At 38.6% G+C, this 24,476-nt stretch overlaps 1 protein-coding gene across 2 annotated transcripts; it reads right to left on the bottom strand.

Moving 5' to 3' along the window:
• Nucleotides 1-798: 798 nt before the first annotated feature.
• prtgb (protogenin homolog b (Gallus gallus)) lies at nt 799-24,074 on the bottom strand. Of its 2 annotated transcripts, none has more exons than XM_007244409.4 (19): nt 23,900-24,074; nt 22,033-22,332; nt 17,855-17,999; nt 17,429-17,562; nt 16,961-17,257; nt 16,669-16,828; nt 16,183-16,430; nt 13,735-13,899; nt 13,091-13,405; nt 10,432-10,617; nt 8,198-8,293; nt 7,304-7,490; nt 7,054-7,181; nt 6,695-6,865; nt 6,046-6,228; nt 5,760-5,883; nt 5,515-5,653; nt 5,092-5,208; nt 799-4,670 (listed from the first exon to the last, which is right to left on the bottom strand). In XM_007244409.4, the coding sequence occupies exons 1-19, from the start codon at nt 23,976-23,978 to the stop codon at nt 4,311-4,313; spliced, it is 3,534 nt and encodes a 1,177-aa protein (XP_007244471.4). In that variant the 5' UTR covers nt 23,979-24,074; the 3' UTR covers nt 799-4,310. The 2 variants fall into 2 exon arrangements, with proteins under 2 accessions (XP_007244471.4, XP_015460044.3); XM_015604558.3 differs by having other exon boundaries at nt 5,515-5,656.
• Nucleotides 24,075-24,476: the final 402 nt, after the last annotated feature.

The raw sequence follows: 24,476 nt of genomic DNA on the forward strand, positions 1-24,476 counted from the left end.
CTGGACTCCTACCAAAATCATGAGATTATAATTGATGAAGTCTTAGGTAAACTGATAAATATCACCCATATTAACTGAGCTGGCAGATCCATAAGATTATTTTGCATCAGGCAACAAAGCCTTGCAAAGCATCTAAATGGAAGAATTGTGGACTGCATAGCAAATAAGTATTAAAATTGAATCTAAAACATAAAGAAATATTTTTTATGCAAATTAAGCAATTAAGAATGCTCTCTTATTTTAAATCTAAAATTGTAATAGGATTCAGAAATCTGGAGAGTTTATTCATTGCCTTTAAACTATACATAACAGAAACTACACTAATGTAAAGTGGCTATGAATGTCACCTCATGCCTCAAAGTTTTGGTTCACAGTAGTAAAAAAATACTAGTAAGAATTAAGTAAAAATGTATATTGCAAAATAATTGATGGCATAATTATTCATCTCCTTTAAATCAGTATTTAGCAGGTGCATTTTTAGCTGCAGGCTGTGTAGATAAGTCTCAATCAGCCCTTTTTCATATCCAGCCAAAACTGTCTATTATACTGTGGACTGGGTTTTGACCTGACGACTTCAGAACATCCACCTTGTCTTTCAACCATTTCTGTGTAGCTTTCGCTCTTTCGAGTCATTGTCCTGACGAAAAATACATTTTTAGAAGAACGTTTTCTTATAGTTGAATTTGTACATTTCTTGCAGAATTAAGCAGATTGTCTGGAAGGATTCCTGCAGATTTTCTCTAAACTGATGCTAATCAATATCAGCAGAAATAAAGAAATGAAACAGACAACATCAACTTTTAGATTTATTTTTTTATTAAACTGCATTGTTTTGACCACCTTTGGTTTGTATAAAACTGGTAAAAACAGCCTATCACCTTGTTTTCTTAAAGAGTGCTGTTATCACTTTGGGGAAAAGCAAACATTTTATAAAATTAATACAAACACAGAAATATAAAGCGAATTAATAATACTGTACAGACAAAAAAAAAAAAAAAACGGTGCATTCAAATACATGACAGACATCTGCCTGGAGAAAAAAAATGCCAAGAGAATTATAATATTTGACCACTCACAGTTAAAACACATTCAGAACAAAAATGTGATCCATTTTGCGTTTTTGCTGTGAGCAGTCAAAAAAACGTAACTTCAAAAAGTACAAATAATAATAATAATAATAACACATACAATACTAACCCAACACAATCAAACTCCCCTGTGACACATTCAGCTTTTCTGTTGAGTCTATTCATTCAGCATTATATTCACATTCTGAGAGGTTTCCCTTTAGCATAGCATGCTAAATGCAGCACGGTGTGTGTGTGTGTAAGTCTGTGGATGTAGTGTTGCACTGTTATGGATGTGGTGCAGTAGTCAAAACAAGATGCAACTTTAAGAGTTTAAAACACAGCCTACACATTATACTAGGGTGACAATAACAATCTTTGGTATAGATTATTTGTCTATTAAAAAGGCGTAGAAAACTGATTTTGTTGCACCTCACTCAAAAGGGTCGTCGCCAAACTGCTTGATTAAACTGATTGAATGTCAAACGACACTGTTTACACCTGGTCACTTCATGTAACTAGAATCTGGTATGGATCTTGATTAGATGGTAATCACATTACACCTGGAAGTCAAATGTATTCCTGGTTTGGCTACTTTGTGGGAAAGACTGAATGCATCTCAGACCACCTTCTATAGTGGTTTGAGTGATTAGATTTTGATCTGTTTTTAGTTAGTTTTGGGTGCGTTTACACTTGCAGTTCAATGTGGTTTGGACACATTGACACATAGATAATTATCCTGATTCTTAAGAAGCATCAAGTGATGAGGTGTAAACAGGGTCAAAGTCATTGCTGCAAATGCTGATTTTGTAACTGTTGCACAATCACACTCCATACATAATTCAAAATTGCACAGTCATCTCTCAGTCACACACTGTAATCACAGTTATTTGGACATGTGGAAGGCATATATCACAAACCATCACACCTTATTTACTCAGCAGGTTTGTCTCCAACCCAGTTAAAGAAGTAAACAACTCTTTGGATAATAGCATCATCTGTCACCACTGCTGTTTCACTACAATCTACAAAAAGTTCATAAAAAGGTCATAAAGTAAATCACTGCGCTTACCCAACAGATAAGCGCTAAAGCTAACTTGCCAGACCACTGAGTTAAAGCTGACAGGGCATTCTTGCTGGCACTTACAGTTTACAGAAATATATATATTTATATATATCTTTGGAGGTAACAGTATTTTTTTGGCATCATTCCACATCTCTGTAGCATTCGTTCATTCATTCTTTGGATCAGGAATCTTTTATATATATATATATATATATATATATATATATATATTCATATATTGCAAAAATGACCCTTCCACCATAAGGCCATTGTGTTTTAAAGCTTTCAAGGTTTGATGCTCTGAAAACACCAGCGCATTTAAATATTTGGTTCTCACTTACCACCAAGAAATCAAGAGATAAGAAATAAAGAAATAAGGATAACCAAATCATACTGAAACTGAAGTCCTCCACTGAAGATACATATACAACTTAAGCCTCAAACTGAGCTCAACAACATCACAAATAAGTCTCAGAAAAAATGGAACGAAACAGTATTTGGAAAGGAAAACGGACCACTTGATCCGTGAGCGTAACTCAAAAGCTCTCACATTATAAACTCAGAAAATCATATTCTTTCTAATTATTCACATAACAAAATGCTGTTCAGAGGAGGTAGTACTGAAAAGAGTAAGCAATATGAAAATAGGGAAAGGAAAAATACTGCTAAAAACATGCTAGACTGAGGTATTTAACATTAGTAATCGGCAGTCTGTCCAGAAGGACCTTTCTGCAAGTTTACTGTTTACCCTCTAAGATCCACAAACTTGTTAAAGGCTTGTTAAATTAAACATTTTCTGATGTTTCTATTAATAAATGTTTGTGATAATTCAGCACAGTTGGGAAACCTCTTTTCTGCCTCTGTGTCTAACCATTAGATACTATATTCTTGTGTCCGTTGTCTACTTGTTGTTCTGTGTAAATCTGACCAGTGGACATTGAGAAATCACATAATAATTATGCTGCCTTCACCTTTTTCACCTTGTAGATACTGTTTTTCCTAGATGAGTCATATGGACAGCACCACAAAATTAACTGAAAAGTACAATTTTAGCTGGTTATGTATTCTGCTGCAAAAATCACATCATGTCAAGGTCCAAAATTTTAAGTAGGAACTTCTAAGGTGGATTTGAAGGTATCGTTTCTTCACTATGTTAGTGTAGAATGACTCTAAATGCAGCTTTTCCTTTAAACTCATTCAAACACTTCTTTGGCAAGTGACAGAAGATTCCCAGACTTGTACCTTCCAAATTTAGCCCTGTATGATCTTGTGATTACATGCAGTGTTAGGGCAGATTCTACAGATTTAGGAAATATCTGAATCACACTTTTGTGATGTATTATCACTATATTAATAGAAACACAGAGATGTCTGGCGAGTTTGTGTGGACCCAGAGGGTTAATTAAGCAGCTCCCGTTAAAATAAGTAAAGTTTCTTTAAGAACCTGAGGCACGTTAACCCATTTCATAATAACAATAATGAGTAATAAAGTGTAAAATGTGGCACGTACAAAACATGGCTTATAAATTAAAATGCAAAACACTCCAACTCTGTCAGGAAGCATAAGTACGAGTAAAAAAAGAGATCAAACTGAGGTAGGTAGACACCACTGAGGATTTCACAGTCCCCTCTCGTGCGAGACGTGACAAGACAGAGGGAAAAATAACTTTAGGGAAAGAACATTAAAACATTCTAGAAAGACATTCATCATTTGGTGAGACGTGTTTCCTCTGTACGAGCAGAGGAAATCAAAGCTAGTAGTAGGAAGTACATTCTTGTAAGTAAATCCTGAGGAAGGCTCAGATCCGAAAGCAGTACATCTCTGAACCCTTGTGATCACTTCGCTCTACTTCCTCTAGAGCGGCTCTCAGGGGCTGTCGGCTCAGGGAAGAGGAAAGGGTTGTGTAAAGGTGTGCTTAATCCCTTGAGCCAGCAGTCCCTCATAAGTTAAAGAACAAGTTTGGTAAAGCTATTTGGACTCTCTTCTCTGTCCAACCACTGCTGAAGATGCTGCTTGCTGATCTTTGGTGAAAAGAGCTCCCATCACTGTTCCATTAGGATGAGCGTATCCTGAGAGAGCGACAGGCTGCAGCCTCCATCACAGGCTGATTAGTGTGTTTTAGAAGTGCAGTTAGTAAAAAGTGGGGCTGATCGATGAGGATGAGGTTGAGGTAGGTTCAGGTCGAATCATGAGGACAAATATTCAGGACGCAGCTCGATGTCTTGGCGCTCTGAGATGATCCACCATGTTTCTCTGTAGCAGCGTTTTCAGAGGGACCACACTTGTCCAGGCAGATGAACGGAGGCTGAGAGATGTTAGGGCTGCTGTTAGGACTGCTGGATTCTGCCTCGTCTTGAGAGAAGTTGCCAGAATCTCCTGTCTCTCTGCTGCCCTCGCTGGCCTGAGAGCTCTCGGACTCCCCTAGTGGCCGATAGAAGATCTGCAGGGAGGGAGGCTGAAGGGATGCCACTGCCTGCTCCTCCTCGTACTGCAACACTGTCTTACCCACCTCATAGAAACCGCTTATTTCCACAACCTGCAGTGCAGAGAGATTTGTACATGTTTAGAATCAACTAATGAAAAGTACTAGTTGTTAAATCTGCAGTAGGATTAAAAAATGGATACGTGAGGACAGGGTCTTCCTTCTATTTCAAAAATGTCTCACCGAGTAACGATCTGTTTCCTGACTGTTGTGAATGATCCTAGATAAACCACAAATGGTCCTGAACATTACATTGTTATTTTTCGGGATGCATTTTTCTTTGCTTCCTGCATTTATTCTTTGTTTAAAAATTCTGAACATTTTGGGTGTTTTTACAGAATGCATTTTTCTTTATTTTCTGTATTTTCACTTTGTTAAATAATTCTGAATTTGTGTTTGTTTTTTTTTTGTTTTTCAAAATGTATTTTTCTTTGTTTTTTGAATTTACACTTTGTTTAATGATCCTGGACATTACCTGGTTATTTCTGGTGATGCATTTTTCTGCACTTCTGAAAATGTTCCACTTCCTTGTCTTGTTGTGACTGCTGCTGATGATAGGTCCATCACGGTTTATCATCAAAGTTGTTCCACCCTGAGAAGAAATATTTCGTGAATGCAACGTCAAGTCAAATTGATGCCTGGCTAATTTGACTGATGTTAAAACACACAGATCAAACACACACCTTGCAAATCACAGAATTGTTTAAAAACAGCCAACATTTGTGTCCAGCTTCTGTTTTTAGCCAGGAGGGCTTTAAAATGAGTCTGATTACCCTGTTGTTTGGTCCAGGTATAAAACACAATTACCAATTCTTATTACCTGAAATTGATGCTACCTGACCATGACCTAACTACCTTTTTGAGTACTGAAAACATGAATCATTCCTCATTATCTTACCTTGGTGTCAATGAAATGATTTTCCATCATTGGTACCAGAACCTCAGCATTTTCCGCCTGGTGTGGACTGGCTCGTGGTAAACCATTTTGCATGACCTCACCACTCACCCGTCCAATCATCTTTGAAGTTGAGGATTTCCTACTGAGAGAACCATAAAATTAGTTTATTGAAGTTATATCCTTTTCAGGATAATTGTGTAAAACGATGTGGCTAATGGTAAAAATGGTAAAATAGTTGTACATACCTAGTTTTGGTTTTAGTGATCAGGATGAAGACACAGATAACGATGCAGGCCAGTGCTATACACACACCAATGATAATACCAGACATAGACTTCTCATCAAAGTGATACAGGCCATCTGTAAAAGCTGGGACAGAACATAACCAGAGATGTTTGAGTTGTTGTCACAGCTTTTGTCAGTATATTATAAATGTGAGTAAGGTTTAATAACTTGATTTAGATTTAGATATATGGTATTGTGGAACTTTGAACTAAGGGATCATAATGTGTATTTATGATGCATTATTACCTGTCGTGTCAGTCTGGCTGTAGGTGTGGCGAGGGTTTTTGCCCTGGTGAGTTTTCCCTTTGAGTACAGGAAGCTCCACCATGTTGGAGAAAGGCCCATCACCAGCTTGATTTGAGGCTGAGATCTTCACCATGTAGACGTTACCTGACTCCAGCTTCTCCAGCAGTGCCATGGTGTTGCTCGCTGGAAGGTATAAAACAATGATTTGCTTATTTTGTACAGTAGTGACAGTTTTTACAGATATTGTTCATAGACTAGAACGTAAAGAGCTCTATATCAATGTATGTCCTACATCATAAATGCATCATGAAGACTTATTATTTTTATATTATTTCATGGAAAGCACAGCAGTTTCCAGCTTACATGCATAGCCTTCAGTACTCCAAGACAGAATTTCTCAAACCTGGTCTTGAAGGCCCAGTACATTAGTGCACAGTTTAGGGTTTTCCTGTTTTTAACAAACCTGATCCAACTAATTAGTCCATATTGTGTTAAAGCAGGTGTGTTAAGGCAGGAAAAGCACTAAAATGTGCAGGACAGTGGGTCTTCTAGACCAGGTTTGAAGAACCTTGTACCTTATAATAATCAGCATGCAATATCAACACAAGACTGAACACAAGACTTCAGAGTTCAGTTTTTTCCTGCGTACCTTCTCGCTGTAGAACCTGCCACTCTCCTGCTATCCATGCTCTCTGAGAGGCGTAGAGAATAGTGTAGTGAGTCACGGCCAGGTTGGGCTGCTCTGGCTGCCTCCAGGACACCAGAGCTGTGTCCTCTTCTATCAGAGTTACTCGCACCGCCAGCGGTGGAGAGGATGGAGCTGAAATGTAGAAATAATGATATTTAATTATGAAAAAGCAATATTTCCAATTTCAAATTCAAGCAGGAATGTACAACTGTCTTTAAAACAAGCCACAACTCTAAATATTTAACTAATTATGTAATTCTTCACAAATGCACAGTGTGGAAAAACTAGTTAAAGCACATGTTTTGGTCCTTTTTAATCACCTTCCAAGAGAGTTCTCTGATAAATAGGAGAGCTCCAGGGGCTGGACATCTGATCCATGTGTAAACGCACAGCAAACTCATAACGTGTGTTAGGCCTCAGTCCCTGCACCATTACTGTCTGTTCAGTCCTGCACAGAAACCAAACACAAAAGAAAAATCTTTAGGAAACAATATCACCGTCATATTGGACATACATTATGTTACTGTGTTCATCCAGCACATCTACAACTGTTTAATTAGGTTAACTTACGTTTGAAGGTAGCGTACAGCAGACGCATTGTATGGAGCCACAGGGCCATAGCGGATTGAGTAGCTAACTGGCTTCCCTGAACTGAAGGCAGGACGGCCCCAGCTGAGCCTCACCACTGAAGAGCTGTTAGTCTGACCGTGGACGTGGTCTGGAGCGGGCAGTGTGGCCAACCTCCGGTTGGGAGCAGCTAGAAAAGAAAAATGCATTAGCTTAGTGACTTTAGCTTTTCAGAATATCAGAATAAAACTAAGAATATCGTCGCTGTCCAATGAAAAACAAGTATCTCCATTTTTGTCGATTTTTAGTTTACATAATTTGAACAGACAAACTGTCCCTCACACTGTGTCAAAATTTCTTGATGAATGAACCAATAGAAATATTTCAAAAGACCTGAAATAAACTCTTTGCATCGACTTAGAAAGTTGACCATTGAAAGTTTGGAAGGTTCTTTCTCTCTCCTGTAAAGTTGCTGTTTTGGAGATACTTGTTTTTCATTGGACTAGTTGTGGTTCATATCAATTCGACAATGTTTTTTCATACTGTGATAAATTTTGTTTGTTCTTTCTCTGGTCATGAATATGGTCAAAACTTAAAGAACACTGGCCAACTGCATGCTCGATTACAAATATTGTAAATAGTATGTCTGATAAATCATTGTACTACATATTAAAAAGTATTTGGACAGTAGATCCTAAAATCGGCAGAGAACAGAGAACTGTTTTTTCTCTGAAAATAATGTAATAAAAACAGGGTCTAATACTGTTAAAATGTCAAAAATCAAATATTGTGATTTTACTATATCACTTTCTGGGCTTTCTTGATCTTAGTAAACAGAATTTTAAATATGTTTTTCTTTGTGTTTCTTAAATGAGATACTGTGATTTAAATACTTACAAGGGCAGCCAGGAGTGCTGACAATCTGATGTGCCTGATATCCATCACCATGAGAGCTGAAAGCCAGCAGCTTTACATGGTACTTCCTTCTTGGATCTGGGCAATGACAGAAAAACAAACATTGCAGTTTTATATACATTTTTTGCTCTGGTGTCTTTAACAAAATCGTGTTTACAAAAATGATCCCAAACAGTTCATCACTCTTTTTCTGTCCGGATGTGTGATGAAAAAAGCTTCTAGTTAAATGTCCTGAAATAAAATGGCGCATATTGAGCTGACAGTCATTGTGCTGTTTCTGCACTGGTCAGCTCTGCTCTTTTGTTCATGTCCATTCTTACCACAGGTCATCAGTCAATGTGACAATAATTAGCAGTCAGCAGTGCTCCGGTCAATGCAGTACTAGGACAATCTCACAATACAAAACACAGCCACCAGAGGGTAGAGCTACCCTGCATGTATGTGTATGTAAACAGAACTAAAGATTAGATTTGTATGAGATTCAATCAGGTTAGGATGTTACTGGGTAGATGTTAAGTTAAGTAAATAAGTCTTATTAAATTAAGATCAGAAACCATGGGCAAATGGGCTCCTAAAATCTCATGGCCTCTTATTTTTTTCAAAAGCTCAAAGATATCACAGACAAGCATTTAGATTAGTGCTATTTAAAAAAAAGGGTATTTGGTAGTGTACATCTTTAGAACCTGCCAGAGGGAATCGCAGTAGATTTATTATTTATGCACATCTACAAATTTAAAATGTTAAAAAAGTTTTTAAAAATGTTTTTTACACTAAAATAAATACAAATTGAGATTGTTATCGAGAATCACTCATAAACTAGAAGAATATCTAGATTTATTTTTTTTCCACAAAATCAATCAACCCTATTTTAGACCACAGAAAATATATTGTTAAAATACATCATATTATTTTTATTATAGAACATTTTAACTCAAAACTAGATTTAATTTATTTTTTACATAACCAATATGCTATGCCTGATTTTCCTATAATATTAATCACATATTTCATTGAACCAAGAGAGACTAGCGTTTGCCAATTTATTGATGTGTGAGTAATCTGCTCTTTGGCTGCAGATATAGGCAGGGTCTGGCTCGGTGTGGGGGTTTGGGGGCTTTGCAGAGGTTTTGGGGGGTAGAGGTGAGAGAGGTCGTGGGGCACCGTCACAGGCGCTTTTCAGCTGCTGGGACGGTCGGTCTCCTGGGACACAGAGCTTATGACCTAAGGTCTAAAGGTCGTCCTCAGATAAAACGTCATGTTCACGGACATGCAGAACGAGTTAGGCTAACTGCCTCGCTCTAAAAAAACAACATGCCTTTAGCATGAAACAAACACGATGAAAGCAGCAGAAGGAATGGAAAACACTATGCAGCACTTAACTCCACTGCCCCTGAAAACCTGAAACCACGCATCTCCAACTACTACTGAAGTAGCTGTATGGATTTACAAAAACAAGCAAACAAAGTCTTATTTGAAACAGATGAACTGTTTTGACCAAAAAGCTAAAAAAATAGTTTTCAGTATAAATCTACTTAACAATTTATATGGATTTTTTTGTTCATTTCTTTATACTGAAAGCATGTTGATCCAAGGTCCACTCTGACTCTGAATTAGATCATAAGCCATTTTTTCCAAGTTCTCTGCTTTAATCATCCAGCTCAGGTCAATCCTAAAGGCCTTTGTGTGAGCTGCAGTGTCCAGCTGGAGAGGGAGGGGGAGGTAGGGTCTGACAGGCTTCTGGCTCGCCCGCTGGACCCACAATAGAGACGGCCATGACTAAGCAAGGGACAAGGATGGGAAAAAACGCAGGAGGAGACATCTGGGGTGTGACCTTTGACATTGAGAGGCAGTAGGTGTCACGCACAAAGCCAGGAGCAGACCGGTCAGATGGAGCACACATAAGGCAGAACTAACCAGCGACCAAATATCGATCAGGAATAAAATAGAAAATCATAATCTGATTGTTCAAACTAAAAATCTCCTTAAAAAAGAGCAACCAGAACCAGCAGAATGATGTCAATCATAATCAGACCAAATCTTTATGCACCATTACATAAGTGTATGTGTGACATACAGTTATGACCCAGTGACAAAAAATATGAGATGTATATCAGTTGTATAAAATAAATAAACAAATAAATAATTGTTACTCAAGGTCTTATACATTTTTTAGTTATAATAAATAAGACTTATTCTAAAGCAGCTGTGTCACTCACCAAGTCCTGTAATGGTGTGCTGGTAGTCCTGGTGGCGGAACTGGATATTAGAGCTCTCTGTCTGTCCATCGAGGTAATAGAAAATCTTGTAACCCTGGACAACAGCATCACTGGGTGCAGGGTGCCATCTTACAGTAATGGAGGTGCAGTTGAGGGGCTCCAGCTCCAGATTAGGGGCAGGGGGAACTGTATTGAGTGGAATAGTAAGAGAAAGGGAAAGAGAGGGAGTGAGGAATGTATAGTAAGCAGCCAATTCCTCATACATACTGTAGATCAAGCAATATGTGGAAAGCCTAATTAATATATATGTAATGTAACATAGTAAACACACAACAGTAAAATACATTAGTGACAGAATAATACAAGTAAAAGAATGGCCTGATTAAAATGATCAAATGCCTGATCTTTCTTTTGTTTTATATTAAGGCTTTGAATAATCAAAACACACATAAACACTCAACAGGGGATATGATAGGTCAGGATGCACATTTGGATACTGTAGCCAAGTTATAGGTTATTCACTTCAAATGGTTTCAGATGTTTACTCAATGCACAAAGACATGAACAAACATCTGTTTGTGTTTATATTTTAGCTAGGATTGTGTTTGTCTATAACTTTAGTTAGATAATGATCAGACCATGATTATCAGTTTATTTGTAAACAATAAGAAAATTCAGGTATTTTTATTGTAACTGTTTGAATATCATAGCCTGATGGGTGGGATGCCTAAACTTATATTCATTTTCTCTGTTTTTATGGTTTATTTTACATAATTTAAACATGGATGCTGTCCTTTATATTGTGTAAGGTACCACTTTTGAGGTATGTCCTTAAACCACTGGTACAATATTTCAAACTGAATGTGACAGCCAAGAAATGATTTGCAGATCATGCAGATATTTCTCTGTTCAATCTGTTTCCACTTACTTGCTTATCAATGTAGTCAACCATCCTAGAATAGCCACTTCTTATGCTATTAGCATGGCAATGTGTAATCAATAGAGGGTTGTTCTCAGAATAGTAACTGTATTGGTTCTGTGTCACTGAATGGATGGGTATTAGACTAGATTTTACTTCTTGTGAGGACAGTCTTCATGAAGTGAATCAATAGCAATCGGTTTATGAGCGACAATGCTAAAGGCAAAGGAGCCAATTGTACATAAATAAAGAGTTTCGACAAAACATATCAGTCAGTGAAGCGTCTGAAGCTTCTGAGCATTGATTCAATTGCTTTCAATTATTTAAGCTCTATAGCTTCTTTAGTAACATGGCCAACAAGAGGACTATCTAAAGGTCAGTTCTCTAGACAAAATTAAAAACATTTGTTACAAATATTGAGCATGCAATAGTTAGTTATTCATCAAATAATACTTTTGTGTTCACTGTGATCAGTATTCTGTAGATAGACAAGTTAAAACAACATCTATTAAAGGTCCACAAAATGGCTTATATAGCATAAATACTCCACCCCAAAGTAAAATCCCTTTGCATAACAAGACATGTTCATGACCACATCCCACATAGTCTACAACCACCACCAAAGCCCACAATACACCACTGCAGCTCTGCGTTTCACTGACTAAACACAACAGTGAGTTTTTGGTTGGCCAAACAGCATCTAAAGGCAGATAAATAAATGCAGTTGGGGCCCCTTCACCTTCCCCACTCATCGCCCCTGTCTCGGCCCTATTCTTCTCCATAGCTGTGTTCAGCCTGAGGCCCTTTCCTTTATGACCCGTGACTGAGCCTGCCCTCAGCTCCTAACCTCAGCTCCTGACAGACCAGGGCAGAGGTCACTGAGCAACAAACGCAATGCCTCAACAATGCGGGTCTCCAAGCAGCTGTTAGGATATGAGCTGGCTAGTTTGTTCATTAAAATAATCTCAAACTCAACTAGTTTAATTAATGAAGCTGGTATTTAATAAAATGGTAATTAATATGCGATGGATATGAAATGAACATCCTTTGAAATATGAAACAAAGCAAGAGTTTCAAAAGAAGTTCAAAAAGTTAAGATGTTAAGTTCTAACACTTTGGGCTCTTGGGAACACTGTGGTGTGAATAGATAATTGAGATTATCTTTTTTTAATTATTAAGTTAATTGACATTTCAAGTTGACCTGGTAAACCGAGTCACATTTCCAGTTTAATTACTAGTCTGAAACAGTTCAAGTTTGAATCCAGTTATTATAGAACTCCTGTTTTATTTATCAGTGTTTTAACACCTGACCAGACTGGCCAGATTGGATGAGAACTAGACCCTTAGACTAAGGATCTTATTAGAACTGTCACCATAATTACATAAAATCTCTATCATACAATATTTGGAAGTAACCACAATCATTTTTGCTGACCTTGATATAACCCAGTCTTTTATTTTTTCAACAAAAAAGGTATACTGCAATTCCAATTACTGAATAGTTGTAAAAGTTTCAATCAAAACCTTATTAGTTTTTGTTGTGCTTTATGTTTTATTATGCATTTATCATTGAAATAAAGTAGTTTCCAAATGACCGTAATATTGTTTATCGTAATCATTTGTGAGACAATATATCAATCAAAAAAAGATATATATTTTGACTGATTTATTTTCATTTCTGTGCATACTGTTCTGTAAAAGCTCTAATATTTCTTTCAATTTTAAACTTGTTGCTCTTACCACTGGCGCTGGAAGTTTTGGGAGTGCGGTGTGAGCTCCAGGCAGAGGGTTGGCTCCAGCCTACACGTGTGGAGACGGCAAGGCGCAGCAGGTAGATGGTGTCTGGCTGCAGGCCTTGAAGCAGATGCTGTGTGGAGTTCTCTCCGTTACCTGGCAGTTCCATCGAGGTCACCTCTTCATCACTGGCTGTACGGAAGGACAGGCGATAGGCAGAGACACGCCCGCGGCTGAGCTTGGCAGGAAGGGGCTGCCAGGAGACCAGGATGTCAGTTGGGCTGCGGCTGGTAAGGCTGAGCTCAGGAGTACGGAGAGGCACTAAGAAAATAGAAGAAGAGGTTTTATTATAATTATATACATCTTAGAGAAATCAAATAAAAGGCACAGCAATGTTTACAGGCTAAGTTCGCATGGTCACTAAATCAATAAGTTTTGAGACACTGAGACTAGAACTGTGTTTAATACCCCACTGATCCAATAATGTGTCATCTGATTAAACTGAGTTCTTGCTCTGAACAAGAGCATGTGGTAAATGCCTTAAATACAATAGTAAATGTTGCAGTGCTGGAGCTGAGGAGCTGTTACATGCTTTTTTGACACATGTATGGAAAAGTTTACACTGACACTTTACACTCTGTTGCACTCACCATCCTCCAGTGTGTGTTGAGTAACTTGCTCAGACATGCGGCTGGCTCCCATGGGCATGTAGGCTACTATATAAAACGTGTAGTTGCGTGCTGGCTCCAGATCATCTACAATGTGGCTGGTTGTGTCATTCCCAATCACTGCCTGGTACTCTTCGTTGTTCAAACCTGAGATTAAAAACATTCAATTGAGTTTAATAACCATATAACTATTACTTTAAACATGATATACTTCAGAACATTTTGGTAATTAAACCACAAAAGGTGTGTAAAGTCAAACAAAGCCCCATTTAGAAAACTATTGCAAAAACTACAGATACAGATTCAACTTGTTTTAAGACTGCAACCACATTTTAAGTTAATCACAATCGTGACATTTTAACACTCCCACATGTTGGGCCTTTATCAAGCTATGAGTGTCTCTGGCAGTTTTATTACAAATCACAAATCAGGTGATTTAACGCAGTCAAGAAGTTCATGCTTCAAAAACTTATATATATGAACTGATATTGAAATATGAACTGATATTGTTATGCTTCCCTTCTTTCTTTTTTCCTGTATCTTTTCTAATACAGAACAGAAGTACATTCCACCTAAATGCCCCTCATTCTTGCCTCCTGGGCCTCTCCACAGCAAAACTGATAGAATACCACAGGACACAAGCAGAGTACAACATGACACAGTGATATGGTCAGGTCTTGATAGCCATATCTTGTGAGGACTTGACCTGGTTGACACTGCACTAAAAATGTTGTTTTGGGTGGTAATAATGGGCTGTGTAAGTGCACCAGACACACATAATATTTGGTCTTCAACATGCTTTAAAACTCTTTAAGATACTGTGTTACATGGAAGCTATAACATAAAAAAGCTACAAAGCAACTAAGCATCATTCTGACAAGGTTATAAGGTTTTTTAAGCACAATGACAGATCCTCACTTTCAAATGTATAGCAAAATATAGTGTATACATAACAAGGACCCTAGCTACATCATATGTGTTGCTGTGGGTATATAATCAGGTCCACAACCAGTGTGGTTCATTAAACACAATTTATTGTTACACTGTAATAACAACACAAGGATATACTGAGATTACATAAAAATATATACTCCTGCATGAAGCTGAACGTGTGTCCTGTGCCTTTAAGAGTAACTGGATCTGTTTCTCTGAGAGTGGACAATAGCTGCTCTTCCCCCGTCTCTTGCCCTGACCTTGCTGTTGTATGGCAACAACAGATGGCTAACACTGCACAACACTGGGTTTCACCTCACTAGGATTTGCAAACCATCGCTCTCCGCTGCATTGTGTTGCTTAAAAACAGTCCTAGTGTTTCTTTGTCATTCAGGTCATCCCACGTTCAACCATTTTGGCTGCAGAAGCAAAAAAATAAATAAACAGATTGGGGCTGCACAATATATTGCTTATCAATCATTACTATGATATTGGCTCAATACTGATGGTATTAGTTGAAATAAGACACCACAGTTGGAATAAGTGACTATGTAGGCATTTAACAAATCAGGGTATTAAAATAAATGATTTGGATGAAAATAAAGCAGGCCAATAATATCACCTCTTTGAATAAACACTGGATATTAAATATAATACACTTCATAGTGAAATATTGAGCAAGCTAACTATAATATTAATACTGTTTCCATATTGTGCAGCACTAAGATGATATCCCTGTTGACCAGCATTATCAAGCTAGTTCACCAGTATGTCCAGCTTGACCAGCAATTCCAACTTGCTCAACCAGCATGACCAAGCATGACAAAGCATGGTCAATGCATCATACACTATGCTGGTCAAGAGCTGGTAAGCCAGTTAGTTTACCAGCACAGTGTGTGTTTTCACCTGTATGACCAGTTTTCCACCCACTTGACCATCAAGAACCAGTTTCAAATGTCAATTCAGCCACTAGTAAAAGCTGGTCTTGAGCTGGAGTTTTTTTAACAGAGTACTTGCTTTCCAAATGAAACGTTTGAAACTGAAACTGACTTTTACCATGCATTTAAGGTAAATATTGTTTTTGTGATTTATCATTTCTACTGAAATCAAGCGTTTAAAAACGCTTTTGTTGGAGTAACTGTCTTCACTGTTCCACAAAGGCTTTCTACTACATTTTGGATCATTACTGGGAAGATCTGATTGCATTTATGACCATAGCCACTGACACTTCAGGATGCTGGAGGATCACCACTTTTACCTTATTCCAACTTTCCAAATTGTCCATTGTAAAGTACTGGATGGAGCACAATCATTCCAGAAAACACGGTTCCAGTCCTCCAAAGCTTAGTGCTAAGGGTGGGATTTATATCAGGAGGTTCATGTTTAGCTGCTTTTTTATCAGAAATGGGTTTAACTTAAAGTAGCTGAATACATTAATTTAGAAGTGGTGTCCAAAAATATATGTAAATATAGTATATGAAATACAGTGACACTTACCTTCTGCCTTCATGTAGTGCACTGAGTAAGCAATGACTTTATCAGCGTTGTACTGAGGTCTCTCCCAGGCCAGTAAGATGGCTGAGCTGGAGATGGTCTCAGCGTGGACGTTTCGGGGTGCACTGGGTCGATCTTCAGACATGACCACGATCAGTCTCGCCATGGACAAGACCGAACCCTGAGAGTTCTCAGCCTGGCACTGGTAGATGGCATCATCTTCAGGAATGATCTGGTTGATCACCAGTTTACTAAAAGAGATAAAAAGACTTTATAAAGGGTTTATAGAAGTTTGACTAAAGTTCCTACACAGCAACAAAATTCTATTTATGCTTATGTGTGTATCCTATAAATTGATTGCATCACATTTATTTAAGCTTTAAATAGTCTGTATAAATAAACAATGCCATATTAGTGGTACAGTCGTGGTACTAAAGTGAAATGGGCACTGGTTGTGGGCATTTGCAGTTGAAAGTAGGGCATCTATACCTGTTGTACATCTTAATCCTGCCATTAGAGTGAATGGCTTCCCCATTCTTCAGCCAGGTGATGCGGGGAGTGGGCACGCCCTCTGCCTGGCAGCTAAAGCGAGCCGTACCTGCTCTGGGTCGTGTCTGACTCTCTGGCTTCTCCACCAGAGATGGAGACACTGTTAAAAGACAGATACAGAATCAAGGTGAGGTTGACATACACACTAGTGTCCTGGCTGTTAATAAAGAAACGAAGTACAACTTCAAGAAGTGCAAGAATATAGATATTGATGAATAATCAATCTCTTTACCAAGCACAGTGAGGTTTGCAGCAGCGGTGGTGTAGTTCCTTGTGCGTGGTGTTGTAGCTCTGCATAAGTAAACTCCACTGTGTTGGGCTTTTACATTGGAGATGACTAGATTTCCGTTCCCCAGCACCCTGGCACCGAACACGTCTATAGGCTTGGAGTCGGCTCTGCTCCAGGACACCAGAGGGCGAGGGTTACCTTCTGCTACACACTCCAGAACGACAGTCTGATGTAGGCTGGCACTGATGTTCTGAGGCCCTGCAATGATCTGGGGCTTCATGAGGGGTTTGGCTCCAGGTGCTAAAGACAAAGAGGGTGTTTTTTTTAGCAATACTGAGAGCGTAAAATTGATTTCAAATGTTTTATCTATACTTCACACATTCCATTTAACATTAATCATACCTGCAGATCAAGGCAGAGTCACCAAATGAAACACACACGTATACAGTACATATTACCACACACACTCACCTGGGTTGACAGTAAGCATGGCTTCCCCGCTTCTCAGTCGATTGGCAATGTTAGTGGCCACACATCGGTAAACCCCTGCATCTTCTGCTCTAACCTCATGAATCTGCAACACTCCATTTGGTAACACTGTGATTCTGGAAATTATCAACAACATTCCATTAAAACACATGTCCTTTACATATCTCTATTTGTATACATAAATACTTGATTGTTATAACATACTGGCTGTCAGTAGTTGTAAAGTTTAACTTTAAATCCAAGAGATGTTTGAATGTAACTGTTTGTTTTTAACAAATTAATAGGGATAGAAAATTCCGGGCCAATAACAACAGTAAACAAATCACGGGGTACATTTTTAGGTTCAGGACCTGAATTTTCTATTTCCACAAGAATAAAGTAAATGACTGCAGAACTAAATGTGTGTACCTCTCTGTCTCCAGAGGTAAAGCTCTTTGGTTAAATTCCCACGTGATAATGGCTGGTGGGCTTGCACTGACACTGCAGGCAAACCTCGCGACAGAGCCCTCTCTAACTACCACAGGAGAGGGCTGGGTCAGAAAAGATGAGATACCTGAAAAAAGACAGAGAGAAGTAGTGTGAGAACTGTATTATTATTAAGTTGATATGTGTACATATGGATAATGTAACCCTGAGGTCACATAAAGTTTTAATTTTAGTTATTTTTAAAGCATATGCCAGCAAGAAACTCCAACAGTATGACACAACACTGTTTATTTACACTTAATATAAGAATATGTTCATCAAAGTAGTTCCTAAAGGGCACTGAAGCCAACACAGTGGCTGCTCTGATCAATTGGATCAATTATCCAATGGCAGTGAATGATGGTCATTCATAGATCATCTGCTGATCAATAATGGTCCTATTCCCAAGCAGAGCCAATTCATTCTAAATACTGCCTGAAATTAATTATAGTATTCAGTAGGAGAGTCAATTCTTCTTAAAAGCAGCCTTAGGTAACAAGATCTCATTATCTAAAGCAATATTGTTCAATGATTATGATAAACACAACTCTGGAAGATGGTTGGTTTTGAAGAATCGTGCACAACTAACATGTGGACCACTGTGGATAAAGCTAAATCACAAATGTATCCAAAGCTTAGTCACAGAAACAGATAATTAAATCTGGGATGCATAAAAATTATTATTTTCAGAGACACATGTTTTAAGTGTATGATCACATAAGCCCCTTATAAACACTGCTGGTTATATAAGACTCTAACTTCCGCTAATAACCATGGCTTATCTTTCACATTCATAAAATCTCTCTCTCTGCCTTTCTCTCTTTCTCTCTCTCAGTAAAATGTGTTAAAGGAAATCAATAGATGTTCATCTCCTGGCAAAACACCCCCCATGTAAATCACATTAGAGGAAGGCAGGGAATTAAAAAAGCCTTTATTTACGTGTGCAGCTAAATACAGCTAAGTGACATTCAAATAATCCAATAGCACTCTCCATATGGGGCTCTACACACAGAAATGTACGTTCTGAGCCTTTACCTTGGTCATTAACTTGACCTGTGTTGGGTTCAGTGAGCCAAAAGTGTGCTGCACAACCTCATCTCCTCATGTAACCATCTTGATTAGATTTCTTTGATGTGCAAATTCTTGGAGGGGATCGTTTTTGTTATTCTACAGCCACCAGAGCTCTCAGGATTGTGCTAAGAGAGATTTTATCCTTGCTCAGGATTAGCTGCTCTAGTTACACAGCTGTTGCTGCTAACACTGAAAAGAAGGTAGTAGTTTCGTCTCCAAATCTTCAAAGGTCGGTAGAAAACGGATGTGAGGGCCGAAGCCTAATGTAGAAGTCCTGGTTATGAGATTACATTTAAGGTAGTTTTAGAAGTAGGGGGTTAGTTGACAAGGAAATAATGTAATAACACTTCAGCTATACAGCTATGGATAACAATTTCTGCCATATTGTACATAAATATGTGAACTGTTGTGGGTAGTAGGGATGCTTTGAAATGTTTATATCTCTGGTCCAAATGATATGAACATGGATTTTCATAGTTTTCCATTGACCTTGCCACTTTCTCCACCACTATATTAATTAAATAGCCCAAATCTACTTCTGTGCTTTTTTAAAACATTTTCAACCAAATCATTTTGGTTGCTGAAATTTTAGTGTATCATTCTTATAATCTAATTCTGTAGATGATTTTGCTGAGAATCCAAATCTAAAAATGCTTCCCTTTCTGCAGGTGCAAGGGATATAGAAACCACAATAAAAATCAATGACTCAAAATCTGGACAGAGGCTTATTATAATGAGAGAAAGCCCCCAACCTTAAATCAGGCCTCCTTAAGCAGGCTTCTGTGTGTGTGCCTGTATATGTGTGTGTGTGTGTGTGTGTCTTGCTGGCCAATCCTGTGAGGCTGGCTTGGTCATAAAGGGAGGATCAATGCCTAGGTCAAACAGGACAAAGGTTTCCTGCAAGAGGTCAGGGGTCACCTGAGCCAGTCTGTCCACTCAATTTCAGCCAAAATTGCGAGACCCCCTAATCGAAGTAGCCAGTACTATGGTGATTTTAAGCAAATGTAGGCCTAAACTAGTATTTAAATGTGTAGTGCTTAGATATTTAGATGCAATGTTTTGCTTTTATAACATATTTGCTGGAAAACAGAAAATTTCCTAACTACATAATTAACAATGGCTGACATAATATTACACTGTTACTACACCATAGATTGACCTGCAGCATAGCAGGAAACAGTGGGCTAACATCCTGTGTGTACTAGTCGCACATTTATCTATGTAAAAGTCAGTCAATCTAGTGGGTGAGGAAAGAAATTTTAAAAGCAGTTCAGGAAACTAGCAAATAAAATGTAACCAATCTGTAGGTTGGTTAGTGGACTGACAAATAGCTGTGGTTGACCTTGTGTGAGGAGCAAGACCCAAAATATGAAGAAAGCCAATGGCCAAATATAAGCAGCTACACAAGCCTCTCACTACCACAACACTACTATATCCCCAAACCAAACTATTGAGAACACTGACTGACCCATTAAAGAAAAGACTTTGTGAACAACAACACTAGTGCATCAATCAGGCTGGGTCTAAACAGCAGGCAAGCCAGGTCACAGTTGCAGCCCACTGGCTATCACCCTGAGGTAGGACAAAGCCAGTCCCACAACCCGGCTGACCTCTAGGCCTCTCCCATGGGCCCGTGCACAGAATGAGAATAGAGCTGACCAGTAGGCAAACCCCCTCCCCCAAACACCAGGCTACCATGAGGTTGCCTAGGGTTACACCAAGTTTTTAACCCTTTGGATGCTGTAAAACTGCTGCTGCTTGTGGGCTTGTTTTAGTTTTTAAGTTAATTTTGTGAAAACATATAATTTTAACAGAATATAACAGGCAGCTGTTGGGATTTTGGAAAGGTTGTGTTTGGAAAGCTTGTTTTCTCGTGCTTATTAGTTTGTGATATGTGCATCATCTTGGTCTCCAATTAATGAACTAAACTATGAGGCAGAACTGTACAAACTTTCAAAACTAAAAACACTACACTGAACTAACAGTAGCAACAAAAATAAGCTATTCATAATCTTATGTGATCTGTTTCATGTAAGATTAGTGTCATAAGATAATGACACCTATGTATACTTAATATATATATGCATATATGTATATATGCATATAAGTAATAAACTGCCCTGGATATCATTGTTTATTCTCTATGCAGTCCATGAAGTTTAGGAAAGCACTGTTATGTTATGTTTACGTATCACAGTTTATGTGTAATATTCTCCAAATTAGCCTGAGCTGTCTCTTTGTCAAGGCCATCGCCGGCCAAGCTGAATAGGCACAGCTGTCCTCTGTCCGCAGATCTGTGGCCAAACAAACGTCCCCAGAGCAGCACTCTTTTCTTTCAGGGGATGGTCAGGGCCACAAGGACAAAGAAGGCCAGAGAGAATGGCCTTTTAGAGATTCCTATGTGTAGCCAACCAGAAAACAACAGCATGGGAGGCAGTGGCCTCCACAATGCCACTGCCGAAACCTAACACAACTGCATGCAAATGCATGGAGCTTTAGAGTGTGTATGTGTTGTGTGTGTGTGTGTGTGGTGTGTTTATATAAGTGTGTGTGTGTTTGTGGACAAGGGGCTTTTAGAACCAGACCTGCCTCTCTTCCTCATTCTTTCTCAGGTAACTGAAATCTTTATGATGCTCCAGATAGACTCTGCCTTAAGTGTCCTTTTAAAACAAGCTAGTAAACACTGCAAGAATTTAACAGCCTTTAAAACTGATTACGTAAAACACTACATGTCTTTAAATTAATAAAACTAGTCAGTGCTGAAGCCTGTTTTTGGTAAATCTACACTATTTAGATGAAAAAGCTTGAAAGAGTAGTTTACATATTTTTCTTACACACACAGCATCTTAAATAGTAAGTTTTTTAATGTATACACTACAAATTTACAACCTAATAACAGCCTGCACATTTGTCCTGTGGCAGAAACCAGAGGCCTACACACACAAACAGACACACAGTTCTCTCAATGCTCAGTGAGAGTGTATGATGACTCCATATAAACTGTAGGAAGGAGCCAACTAGTTCCCTTAACCTTTTCCTCCTATACTCACTTGAGATTGTAAGGCGTGCTCTTTGGCTTAGGATTGCTCCATATTTGTTGTGAGCGAGGCACTGATAGAAGCCTTCATCAGACTGCTCTCCTCCTCTCCTTACTGATGAGAGGGACAGTGATCCATTTGGTAAGAAATGGACACGGTCACTCTCTAAGAGTCTGGCTCCATTCTTCTGCCATCTGATGTCCACGGGTGTCTCTCCTTGGGCCAGGCAGTCCATCACTACATGATCACTGTGAGATACCATCTTATCACTGGGTTCAGTCACAAATGACAGCTCACTAAAACATAAAGCAGCTGCACAAAAGAAGACAAGAGAAGAGAAGAAACTGTTAGATATATGGAATCAACAATCAGTCAGATACTTCCCCATTATGAGCCACTAGAGGCACTAGCATGTTGCTCACAAACATCTTGAGATTCTAGTTTAGTGTGAAACACAACACAACAGTTCACCACAGTTCAAAGCTTATTTGGACATGCTAGTGGACATCAGAAACTCAGAGTAACTGTAATAAAGAGTTATTGTCTGAACATAGTCACAGTTTTGACATGCTGAGATAAGCCTATAAAAGATTTAGCCCGTTTAGTCACTGTCAGTTGAAAGGGGGTGACTCCAGTGGGGGCATGCAGGACAATTACTTCCTAAAGCAGCACCAGAAGTCTTCTTCTTCTTCTGTGTGACTTTGATACTGAAAAAAAAACTATAATGTCCTGACTATGATTTAGCTTGTGATTTGTACTGTCAAATTTTACATAACAAAACTTTTAAATGAAAGGTTTGATTACAGAGGCAGAAGCAGAGGCAGTTGTGCCTTCATAACGTTTACTTATGACAAGCTGAATTATCATAAAGTGACACCAGTGGTACAAGTAAAAACTTGAATTAACTACATATTGGTGTAATTTACTCTCTACCTGAATAAACTCTCATTTTGGGTATCAGATATGACATTTGTATTAGTAAAAACATCAGATATTGTATTAGACATCTATAAATTGAGGTTAGGCTAGAAATATTAATGAAATATATAACAAAACTAACAGTTTTTACTAGTTAGAATAACAGTGCAGATATCTAGAATTTCTACTAGATTTCTACTACTAAAAGGTCATCATAAAATACAACTCCAGTTGAGTTTCTTTGATTTAACCAAATAAAAAAAACTCTGGAATATAATCAAGAGGAAGATGGATGACCACAAGCCATGAAACCAAGCTGAACTGCTTGAACTTTTGCACCAGGAGTAGCATAAAGTTATCCAAAAGCAGTGTGTAAGACTGGTGGAGTAGAACACGCCAAGATGCATAAAAACTGTGATAAAAACCAGGGTTATTAAACTAAATATTGATGTCTGAACTCTTAAACTTTATAAATATGAACTTGTTTTCTTTGCATTATTCAAAGTATAAAAGCTCTTTTTTGTTATTTCATCCATTGCAAATAAATATGCTCTAAAAGGACAACCATTTTATTTGAAATTTACTAGAAAACAGTGTCTACTAGTAAACATTACATTACACGGTTCATGAATTAAGAGTTTTACCAGTAAACCCTGAGTTAGGACTTGCATTGCTGGTGTCACTTCAGTCTGAAACAGCTAGCCTCAGTCACTTGTTTACATGCCTTCTGAAACAGTGTGTTTACTGGAGTCATTTGGCACGCGTAGCTACAAAGCAAATTATTCTATTTCCTTGTGAACAGCAGGTTTTTATCACTGAATTATTATTTAAGTTATTTAAGTCTTTCCTTCCTTTCCTTCCCCACCCCATTATATTTAAGTCCGGCCACTGGTAGGGGTTCTCTGGGGGGGTCTCTCTCTGTTCTGAGACCCTCCCTGGAGTAAAAGGTGATTTTTCTCACCTGGGAATAAAATGATGAGAGGAAATACACCGAGGCCCAGCGGCCGCCGGCTCCTCTTACAGCCCCGCGCCGCCGCCATCTATCCTTTTATCAGTCCCCACATCCTCCGTCAGCAGCGGCTCCACAGAGCGAGCGGCGAGTCCTGTCCAGACCGGGTTCACCACACTAATGAAAGACCCTCACTGCCGGACCCTCCACAGCGCCGCCGCCGACGCGCACGCGCCCTCCCCCCGCCGCCAGCGCGCCTTGACGTCACTCAGCTCGAGCCCCCAGAACTCCCACTCACTGACCACGACCCCCAATAACAGCAGCAGCACGAGTGACAGCAGTGTTATATAACACATTACTTTAACCCGTCTGAAGAGAAACTCACTCACTTCTCACAACTTCACAACTCTTATCATCCTTTTTATTTTACTGAGAAATTCTCTCTTTTACCCACCTATCTGCTGTTCTCTACATTTTATTACAACCCCAACCTAGAAATAACGTATAAACACAAGATATTCTATTATTTGTCAGGTGCAACTAAGGGCTAGTAAGGAGGTACAAAAAAAAACAGGTGTTTGCATTCACG

The sequence above is a fragment of the Astyanax mexicanus genome, chromosome 2 (assembly GCF_023375975.1).
Source record: "Astyanax mexicanus isolate ESR-SI-001 chromosome 2, AstMex3_surface, whole genome shotgun sequence".
In the NCBI taxonomy this organism is placed as follows: Eukaryota; Metazoa; Chordata; class Actinopteri; order Characiformes; family Acestrorhamphidae; genus Astyanax; species Astyanax mexicanus.

Bases quoted from the DNA above. Each gene is read 5' to 3' on its own strand.
- prtgb (XM_015604558.3), bottom strand. From the start codon at position 23,978: ATGGCGGCGGCGCGGGGCTGTAAGAGGAGCCGGCGGCCGCTGGGCCTC. The intron at 10,618-13,090 runs GTAAGAGCAACA...CACTCAATACAG, and splicing joins CAAAACTTCCAGCGCCAGTG to TTCCCCCTGCCCCTAATCTG. The intron at 5,884-6,045 runs GTAATAATGCAT...GTTCTGTCCCAG, and splicing joins CAGCCAGACTGACACGACAG to CTTTTACAGATGGCCTGTAT.